This window comes from Oratosquilla oratoria, chromosome 30, assembly GCF_046742065.1.
Source record: "Oratosquilla oratoria isolate Oo_2021 chromosome 30, ASM4674206v1, whole genome shotgun sequence".
Taxonomy (NCBI): domain Eukaryota; kingdom Metazoa; phylum Arthropoda; class Malacostraca; order Stomatopoda; family Squillidae; genus Oratosquilla; species Oratosquilla oratoria.
In genome coordinates, this window is record NC_134806.1 from 23,897,131 (window position 1) to 23,908,239 (window position 11,109).

General features: G+C 41.8%; 1 protein-coding gene across 1 annotated transcript; it reads right to left on the reverse strand.

Moving 5' to 3' along the window:
- Positions 1-2,897: 2,897 nt before the first annotated feature.
- On the reverse strand, positions 2,898-3,539 carry LOC143041232 (uncharacterized). The gene has a single exon (XM_076213073.1). The coding sequence runs from the start codon at positions 3,537-3,539 to the stop codon at positions 2,898-2,900; it is 642 nt and encodes a 213-aa protein (XP_076069188.1).
- Between the last annotated feature and the right edge of the window lie 7,570 nt (positions 3,540-11,109).

An 11,109-nucleotide genomic window follows, 5' to 3' on the forward strand; every position in this document is an offset into this window, starting at 1 on the left:
ATGTTGTGCCAAATTTTTATCAAGTTCTGCAGCATAATTCAGTAACTCAACATAGTTTTTACGATTTAACGATGATTTCTGTTCATTATCTCCGCGAAAAACAAGTTCTTGTTTAATAAAAAAAGCAAGTAGCACAAATAATTTTTGTTTTGATATATCTCTGTTCTCTTTAACCTTTTTATTGTGTATTTCAATGCTGACAGACTTCTGTTTATCTAAGAGCAAGTCCACTCATGTAAATCCAAATGTTTTCAATGGTATTTGGCTTTCATGATGTATTGCTGATCGTTCGTGTTTACTTAAAACATTGGGCAAATAATTTATCGCAGTATCTTTCTTTTACCCACACACTTTCACTAGATACAGAAAATAGCAAATATTGAAAACAAAAGAGCCTTTTTGTTGTAGTACAGCTGCACAACCATGCTTGCTGTACCAAGCATTTTCAAAAGTTTTAATAATCTTTGTCCCTTTCTGTTGTTTTAATTCCTTAAGTTCTGGTTTTGGTCTAACATTTTATATAATTTGTCTCTTTTCTTCATAAGCTAGTTTTGAAAATGTCTTAAAATATTCACTATCCATTGCTGGAAAAGGAAAAAGAATAAATAGAAATGACCTAAAACTAAAGAAAAAACAAAAGAAAATAAACTAAACACAGGCGCGCAACCTCAATCAAAAGATGCAGAGTTCTGTTTTTTGTCTACCATTTTTTATAGTTTCTCATTTCTTTAATAGCTACTTTTGAAAATTAATTCAGATATTCACTATCCATTGCTGGAGAGTGAAAAAATGTAAATAAGTGGAAATGAGCTATAGCTGAAGAAAAACACACAGGAAAATAAGTGAAATACAGGCGCGTATCCTCACTCAACGGAAGATGCCAAGCGACAGAGTTGAAGGCAGATTTATTTTTTACTTTATAGCACGTAAAGAAAACGGTGTTGAAGGGATGTATGTAGCACGTGGACTACACCACTACTATGCGCAGCTTACATACTGATATTGAAAGGCAGAGACAAATCATGCCAACCTGATCTGCAAATATATATATATATATAATATATATATATATATATATATATATATATATATATATATATATATATTGCATTTTATGCACAATAATCGGAGTATTTTTTCACAGAAGAAAAATATAGCTACTGATATATTTTATTCAAGGTAGGCACTGCCTACCTTGCCTTCCAAGATGGTATGTATGTATTTATGTATGTATGTATGTATGTATGTATGTATGTATGTATGTATGTATGTATGTATGTATGTATGTATGTATGTATGTATGTATGTATGTATGTATGTATGTATGTATGCATGTATGCATGTATGTATGTATGTATTTACGTATTTACGTATGTATGTATGTATGTATGTATGTATGTATGTATGTATGTATGTATGTATGTATGTATGTATGTATGTATGTATGTATGTATGTATTTACGTATGCATGTATGTATGTATGTATGTATGTATGTATGTATGTATGTATGTATGTATGTATGTATGTATGTATGTATGTATGTATGTATGTATGTATGTATGTATGTATGTATGTATGTATGTATGTATGTATGTATGTATGTATGTATCTCTGTAGGACTATGTATGTACGTGCAAAAGTACAAACAGTCATTTCAGACATATCGAAAATAATTATATCCTGTGGAAGGATTCAACAGAATAGTTCGAGTGCAAGTCCACGATGTAATTGACTCCACCCATTGATGGCTCTGCAAAAGCCAGTTTCCGATACAGGACCTGGTTCCTATCCGAGCGCTGCACGTATGAGCTAAGCATGTGCATCCTCTGTTTCAATGATTCCGAGTTTTGTTGTGTTACAAATATTTATAGATTGTGGAGCCGGTAGCGGATGAGCGCGTTCCATCATGGACAAGTAATAACCAATACCTGTTCCAATACCTGCATGTTAAAAATCTATTGTGAATACACACACATTCGTGCGCGCGCACACACACACACACACACACACACACACACACACACACACACACACACACACACACACACACACACACACACACACACACACACACACACACACACACACCACACACACACACACACACCACACACACACACACACACACACACACACACACACACACACACACACACACACACACACACACACACACACACACACACACACACACACACACACACACCACACCACTCACACACATACACACACACACACATACACACACACACACACACACACACACACACACACACACACACACACACACAAACACACACACACACACACACACAACACACACACACACACACACACACACACACACACACAACACACACACACACACACACACACACACACACACACACACACACACACACACACACACACACACACACACACACACACACACACACACACACACACACACACACACACACACACACACACACACACACACACACACACACACGCGCGCGCGCGCGCATGCTTAACTTCCCTTCTCTTTACTTTGTACCTCTCATACGATTCCCTTGTCTTAATTTGTAGCCAACCTATGAATGCCTGCTTCTTCTCTTCTACAACCTTCTTTGTTTTCTCATCCCACCCTTCCTTCTATTTCCTCCCGCCCTCCTTGTTCCACACACCATCTTTGCACACCTTATGACTCCCTCCTTGAACCATCCCCTCCTCCACTCCTAGTTCTACTATATCCTTCACTCCCTCCCACTTCTCTTTAAGCTTCTTCTTATACTCATTCTCCTTTTCTTTCTCGTTTAAGGAGTTCACTCTAAGTACCTTCCTACCTTTTGCCCTTTTACTCTTTCTTCAACTATTCTCCACTCTCAATTTACCTTACTTTTCTTACTTTACTTTATCCGTTCTCTTGTACCATCTTAGGCGTCGATGGGAGAAAGAGTTTTCTGTCTCTGGCAAGATGGACGGCTTGGATGGGTGAGATGTTGTGGGTCTTCAGAGTGTCTTTCACACCCTCAACCCAGGCTTTCCTTGGTCCTCCTCTTGCCTTGTAACCTGATATTTTCTTATTGTATGCTTTGCTGTCAAGTTGGTGAGGTGCCATGCGTATCAGATGTCCAAACCACCTGATTCTTTGTCTCTGAATATAATGGAGAACAGGTGTTGTTCCCATCATTTCTCTGATCATGTCCCGTCTGGTCTTGTTGACGGCTCTCCTCAGACATCGTATCTCACAGGTGGTTTTTTGCGTTCTAGACTTTTGGTCAGGGTCCATGTCTGGCACTGATATGTCAAGGTGGGGGATGAAGATGGAGTTAATGAGTTTGGCTTTGGTTTCAATAGGGATGTTGGGATGTTTGAGGAGTGGGGCAAGGTGGTAGCTGACGCTGTTGGCCTTCTGTACTCTCGTCTCAATCTCTCTGTTAAGACGTCCGTCTTCAGTGAAAATACTGCCGAGGTACTTAAACTCACTGACTTGTTTCAGCGGAATTCCGTCAATGCTGATTTTGAGGTTGCTAGATGTTCTCCTAACCTTCATCGTCTAGGTTTTACCGATGCTAATCTTCATATCGAGCTTCTTGCACTGTATGTTCAGTCTGTCTGTGTGCTCTTGCAGTTGATCTTCTTTCTCATGTACCAGGCTCTGATCGTCTACGAACAGCATCTCATTCAGGTCTTTTGGGTTGGGGTTTGCCTCTTTCGTGATTTTGTCCATGTAGATTTACCTTCCACCAGAAAATGATCTAATATTCCCCCACTCTCTCCCCTTAGAACACGTACATCCTTAACTCTTCCTACCATACTCCTGGTCACCACTATATGGTCCATTAACGCTCTATCTGCCACCCCTCCATCCACGATCCCTTAACTTCCCTTCTCTTTACTTTGTACCTCACATACAATTCCCTCGTCCTAATTTGTAGCCAATCTATGAATGCCTGCTTCTTCTTAACTTCCCTTCTCTTTTCTTTGTACCTCTCATACAATTCCCTCGTCCTAATTTGTAGCCAATCTATGAATGTCTGCTTCTTCTCTTCTACACCTTTCTTTGCTTCCTCATCCCACTACTCACTACCCTTCCTTCTATTTCCTCCCGCCCTCATTGTTCCACATACCATCTTTGCACACCTTATGACTCCCTCCTTGAACCATCCCCATTCCTCCTCCACTTCTAGTTCTACTTTATCCTTTACGCCCTCCCACTCCTCTTTCAGCTTCTTCTTATAATCATTCTCATTTTTCCCTCATTTAAGCAGTTCACTCTAAGTACCTCCCTACCTTCTGCCCTTTTCCTCTTTTTCCACCTATTCTCCACTCTCAATTTCCCTTCCACCAGAAAATGATCTGATATACCCCCACTCTCTCCCCTTAGAACATGTACATCCTTAACTCTTCCTACCATACTCCTGGTCACCACTATATAGTTCACTAACGCTCTATCTGCCACCCTTCCATCCACCACCCTCTCCCATGTGTACTTATGCTTGACTTTCTTCTTAAACACTGTATTTGCTATCATCAACTCTCTTTCAAGACACATCTCCACCATCAATTCTCCACAACGATTTTTACCTGGAACTTCATACTTCCCAATCACTCCGTCTATTGGTTTACTTCCTACCCTAGCATTAAGGTCTCCCAATACAACTACATCGACATTTCTCCCTAATCCCTCTATGCACTCATTTATATATATACCAAAAAAGTCTCCCTTTCCTCTACGCTCTTCTCACTAACAGGCCCATACGCACTTACAAAAACCCACATCTCACTTCCCAGCTTCACCTTCATCCACATCCCACAACCACTCCCACCCATTCCCTACATATTCCACTCCTCTCCACCATCCTCCCTCCCATCCCATCTCGGCACCTCCTTGATGACGGACCATCCCTGCATCCTCTTCACTGCCCTGGGTCAGAGGCAGTCGCAAGACACACCACATTCACAGCAAGGCCGCTTCATAAATTCGGCGCCCCCCCCTCTTCATCTTCATCCCCTCATGCAGAAAAGGAGAAGACGGGGAGAAATCTCTTCGGGCTACGTCATATTTTTTCTCATTTTTTTCTCACCTCCCATCCCCCACCCACTCCCCCTCATACATCACAGCATCATCCATCCAAAACCATTCTCCATTCACACCTATTTTCTGTCCTCTTCCGTCCTTCCTCATCAGACATTCCTCTCTTTTGTAATGCCCCTATCACCCCATCCATCCATCTCATCACAGGACACCCCCTCATATTCACTCCCTCCACCTCTGCCTTCCACACCTCTTTTAATCTTTCTTCACTCATTCTTTCCATGTGTCCAAACCATCGTAATACTCTTTCATCAACCCTATCTCCCAGCTCCCTTTCCACCCCTGTTCTCCTCCACACCTCCTCATTTCTCACTCTATCTACCCTAGTAACACTATCAACCTCGATGAAACCTCCTTCCACTCCATTACACGCTTACTTATCTCTTCACTTACTAGTATAGCCACCTCTTCTCTCCCTCGTTCCTTCTTCACTCCTGAGTCCCAGCTACACTCCCAAACTCACACTCGCCCTTCCCTTTCATTTTAACTTCACTCAAAGCCAGCACATCCATCTTTCTTCTCGCAAACACACTGCCTATCTCTTCCCTTTTACTCTCATCTGTACCACATCCACGCACATTAAAAGACCCAAACCATAGGGTACTAGTTAGAAAACTCCCAGACCCTTATATGCCATTACTTTTTTTAGGAATGTCCCCTTGGGGCTACAGGTAGCAGGACTCCTAATCATATATATATATATATATATATACTTACATATATATGTATATACTTATACATATATGTATACATATACATATTAATATACATATATATGTACATATACATATATATATGTATGCATACATATATACCTACATATTTATATATATATATATATATATGCAAAATAGACCACTTGGAAAAAGAAACTAACGAAGCAGAGCGCTTTCATATATTACATCTTCAGATGTAATATACGAAAGCGCTCTGCTTTGTTAGTTTCTTTTTCCAAGTGGTCTACTTTGCATAACTGAACACACTAACCCATGTTCTTATTAGCATATACATCTATATCTATATATATATATATATATATATATATATATGTGTGTGTGTGTGTGTGTGTATTCACTTGGTCTTTTGGATCACGTGTTCGACTCGTGATCGACAGCTATGTCTCTCCTGGTTGAGAGCTCAGAGCTCGTAGGTGTGTGTGTGTGTGTGTGTGTGTGTGTGTGTGTGTGTGTGTGTGTGTGTGTGTGTGTGTGTGTGTGTGTGTGTGTGTGTGTGTGTGTGTGTGTGTGTGTGTGTGTGTGTGTGTGTGTGTGTGTGTGTGTGTGTGTGTGTGTGTGTGTGTGTGTGTGTCTGTGTGTGTGTGTGTATGTATGTATGTGTATATATATATATATATATGTATACAGATATATATATATATATACATATATATATATATATATATATATGTATGTATGTATGTATGTATGTATGTATGTATATGAATTGAGGTAGGGGTAGGACTTCGCCAGGGATGTGTTATGTTGACTTGGCTACTCAATTTATACATGGAAGAGGTGCTGCGAGAGGCAAACGCAAGGATAATAGGCCGGAGATTGGAGATGGAAAAATCAAAATGAAGAAAAATGAGAGATAAGCCATTTGTTGCTTGGTGATGACACTACGTTTGTGGCAGGATCAGAGAAGGAATTAAGGAAGTTAGTGACAGAGTTTGGGAAGGTGTGCGAAAGAAGGAATTTGAAGATAAATGTGGGTAAAAGTAAGGTGATGAGATGTACAATGAAAAAATGTGGCACCAAATTGTAAGTCAGTATTAAGGGAGAGAGACTGGGGGAAGTGGATAGCTTTAGATACTTCGGGTGCAAATGTGGCTTGAAAAGGAGTGGAGGTGGAGGAAAAATGTAGTGAGAGAAGCAAGCCTTTGTGGATTAAAAAGTATAATGATAAATAGATATTTGGGAATGGTTGCTAAGAGGAGGTTATATGAAGGAGTAATTGTGCCGACAGCACTGTAAGGGGCAGAAACATAGAACATAAGAAAGGAAGACTTTGAATGTGTTTGAGATGAAAAGCCTGAGAAGTATGGTGGGAGTTACTAGGCTAGATAGAGTGAGAAACGAGGAGGTGAAGAAGAAAGAGGAATTTTGAGTAATGATCGCGATATGGTGACTGGGAGCTTCTGCTACTAAGTTCATTTTACCCTGAATAGAATAAAAGGTGGGCATGAACTCTTGTATTATGAGGAAGTAGCGAGTAAGTCTTCATGATAGAGTCTTTCCTTTGAAGAGGTGTAAGAATGATTGATGGTCACTGTAGATGTGTATGTCGTAACCAAGGACAATCTCTTTGAAGTTTTTGAAAATGTATATTACAGCTAATGCTTCTATGTCTGTGACTAAGTAATTTTGTTTGTATTTGTTGAGTGTGCGGTCAGCATAGGTAATTGGCCTGAATTTTGTGTCGCGAAAAAAAAATAACAATAAACATCTAAGGCCAATTCGTTTGATTGGTGGAAGGACGCTTCCCTTGGTGTTCCACGAGTCTTGCTGTTTTCAGGAATGTAGACGAGTCTTTGTTCGTAGACTCGCGCGTTGGTTGCTGCTGGCGAGGTTTGAGTCTCGTTGGCTCATACGAGTGGCTGACGATGACTTGCCGCGTACGTATGATCCTAGGATGCAGAGCGTAGAATTAGGATATGAACCCGTGTAGGATGAGGAAATGACGGAGGGTGATGTATGCTGTGTACACTCGTGTAGATACCTTTTCGGCCAAGCCTCTCTCTCCTGCGAAGAGCGTTGCCCCGTTATAATAATAATGATACTACTACAACTACTACTACTACTACTACTACTACTACTACTACTACTACTACTACTACTACTACTACTACTACTACTACTACTACTACTACTACTACTACTACGACCTCCATCCTATTGGAACTGTGTGGTGGAAGCAGCAGGGTCTGTCTTCCACAGACACAGTTCATTGGCCCCTCTCCCGCCAATGACTGTGGTCGACGACCCTTTTATTTGTCTATTTATTTATTTATTTATTTTTAATAATGCCTAGTACAAAAGTTCATTTATCCTACTGTCAACCACCGTCTGCTCAAAATCCAGGTTTTGTATATGTGTTGATTTGGGCGGTGGGGACCTGGTACCTCTCAGGCACAAGAGGGCTGATCTTAGGAGTGAGAATGATAGTCTACATCTCATCCATGAAACAATGCTGCTTTTTGGTTGTTGTTTCTTTTCAGCCATTACCTCAGCCAGCCGAGCGTAGAATGCCTTTGCTCTAGGACCCATCCCACCTGAAGTCGTAAAGGTTATAGGAGTGAATGAGCCCTGGTCTACATTCTGTATGCGCTCCTCGTACATCCTGATCTTCTCATGCTCGTTCCGAGAGTGGGATGCCTCAATAGTTAGGTTGCTGTAACAGGGGGCCATTGGATCAAATATTCGCATGTCAAAGAAAGCCAATTGTCCCCGTGTCCAGAAACCTCTTGCGCTGACATCCACTCTTGCTTCATCTGATGTGTTGGACGTGCGGTATCTGAAGTTCTCCCCTCCTAGTGGGAGTAATGTTGGTTCGATAGTCACATCCTTGCACACCTCCTGAAGCATTTGGGCAGTGAGATCTCTTACCTCATCGTGTCGCATGCAAATGAATCCACCTTGCTTGCATATCATTGCATGGTCTGTAGTAAATTGTACACCACAGGAGCATCTGTTAGGCAGCCCTCCTAATGGCCATCCATACCTCAGGGCAATGGCATCCGTGAATTCTCTTTTGTTTAGGGTGAATCCCTTTGCCCTGATTGGTAGTGCTGTCAGCCAATTGGACGCCCCAACTTCCTGCGTCATTGTTATCTTTCTTTTTATATAATTCGATAGCCGAGCTAGAAGTGCTTGAAGTTCCTCCTTCTGCCTCTCCTCCCTTCCCTTTGAAATGTTTCTTCTAATTTCCCTAAACTCCTCCATGATAGTCTCCTTCCGTTGATCTTGTGACACGATGTTGTTTGTCAATGAGGACGTGAGTTTCATGGAGTTTCGGTGTTCTGTGTCGGCAAGGTTTAGCGGGTTGGAGATACCTAGCCCTCCCAATCTAGGTGGAAGTTCCATAAGTTTTCTTTCCTCTTCGTTTATTGTCCGTCCGTTGGTGATGGCCGGTATTAGCTCGTTTCTGATGGTTTCTTCAAGGGGTCTTAGTAGGTCGGTGATGTTCGGTACCGTCCTTAATATGTAGTTCCACTTATGTTTCACACCATATATGAATGCGGCATATGCCGCCTGCGGTTCGGTCTTTGCAAAGTTGGCTAGAATCCTAACTTCCGCCACCCATTCGTTAACTTTCTTTTCAACATATTGCTTTTCAAAGAATTATGAGCCGATCACTGCACCGAGATGTCTTTCCCCCTCCTTTGTTACCTTCACTTCACTATTCTCAAAGAGGATTCTGGCATTGTTAAAGTACTCTGGCTTCACTATGAGGACAGATTTCTTTGCATTCAGAATGTAACCTAAGCCCGGGCCGTGTGCCATCACCAGATCCCACCACTTTTTTAGGTCAGCTACTACTACTACTACTACTACTACTACTACTACTACTACTACTACTACTACTAATACTACAACTACTATTACTACTACTATTACTGCTGTTACTACTACTACTACTATTTTTTTTTTCAATAATACGACCTCCATCCTATTGGAACTGTGTGGTGGAAGCAGCAGGGTCTGTCTTCCACAGACACAGTTCATTGGCCCCTCTCCCGCCAATGACTGTGGTCGACGACCCTTTCATTTATTTATTTATTTATTTATTTTTAATAATGCCTAGTACAAAAGTTCATTTATCCTACTGTCAACCACCGTCTGCTCAAAATCCAGGTTTTGTATATGTGTTGATTTGGGTGGTGGGGACCTGGTACCTCTCAGGCACAAGAGGGCTGATCTTAGGAGTGAGAATGATAGTCTACATCTCATCCATGAAACAATGCTGCTTTTTGGTTGTTTCTTTTCAGCCATTACCTCAGCCAGCCGAGCGTAGAATGCCTTTGCTCTAGGACCCATCCCACCTGAAGTCGTAAAGGTTATAGGAGTGAATGAGCCCTGGTCTACATTCTGTATGCGCTCCTCGTACATCTGATCTTCTCATGCTCGTTCCGAGAGTGGGATGCCTCAATAGTTAGGTTGCTGTAACAGGGGGCCATTGGATCAAATATTCGCATGTCAAAGAAAGCCAATTGTCCCCGTGTCCAGAAACCTCTTGCGCTGACATCCACTCTTGCTTCATCTGATGTGTTGGACGTGCGGTATCTGAAGTTCTCCCCTCCTAGTGGGAGTAATGTTGGTTCGATAGTCACATCCTTGCACACCTCCTGAAGCATTTGGGCAGTGAGATCTCTTACCTCATCGTGTCGCATGCAAATGAATCCACCTTGCTTGCATATCATTGCATGGTCTGTAGTAAATTGTACACCACAGGAGCATCTGTTAGGCAGCCCTCCTAATGGTCATCCATACCTCAGGGCAATGGCATCCGTGAATTCTCTTTTGTTTAGGGTGAATCCCTTTGCCCTGATTGGTAGTGCTGTCAGCCAATTAGACGCCCCAACTTCCTGCGCCATTGTTATCTTTCTTTTTATATAATTCGATAGCCGAGCTAGAAGTGCTTGAAGTTCCTCCTTCTGCCTCTCCTCCCTTCCCTTTGAAATGTTTCTTCTAATTTCCCTAACCTCCTCCATGATAGTCTCCTTCCGTTGATCTTGTGACACGATGTTGTTTGTCAATGAGGACGTGAGTTTCATGGAGTTTCGGTGTTCTGTGTCGGCAAGGTTTAGCGGGTTGGAGATACCCAGCCCTCCCAATCTAGGTGGAAGTTCCATAAGTTTTCTTTCCTCTTCGTTTATTGTCCGTCCGTTGGTGATGGCCGGTATTAGCTCGTTTCTGATGGTTTCTTCAAGGGGTCTTAGTAGGTCGGTGATGTTCGGTACCGTCCTTAATATGTAGTTCCACTTATGTTTCACACCATATATGAATGCGGCATATGCCGCCTGCGG

Bases quoted from the DNA above. Each gene is read 5' to 3' on its own strand.
- LOC143041232 (XM_076213073.1), bottom strand. From the start codon at position 3,539: ATGAAGGTTAGGAGAACATCTAGCAACCTCAAAATCAGCATTGACGGA.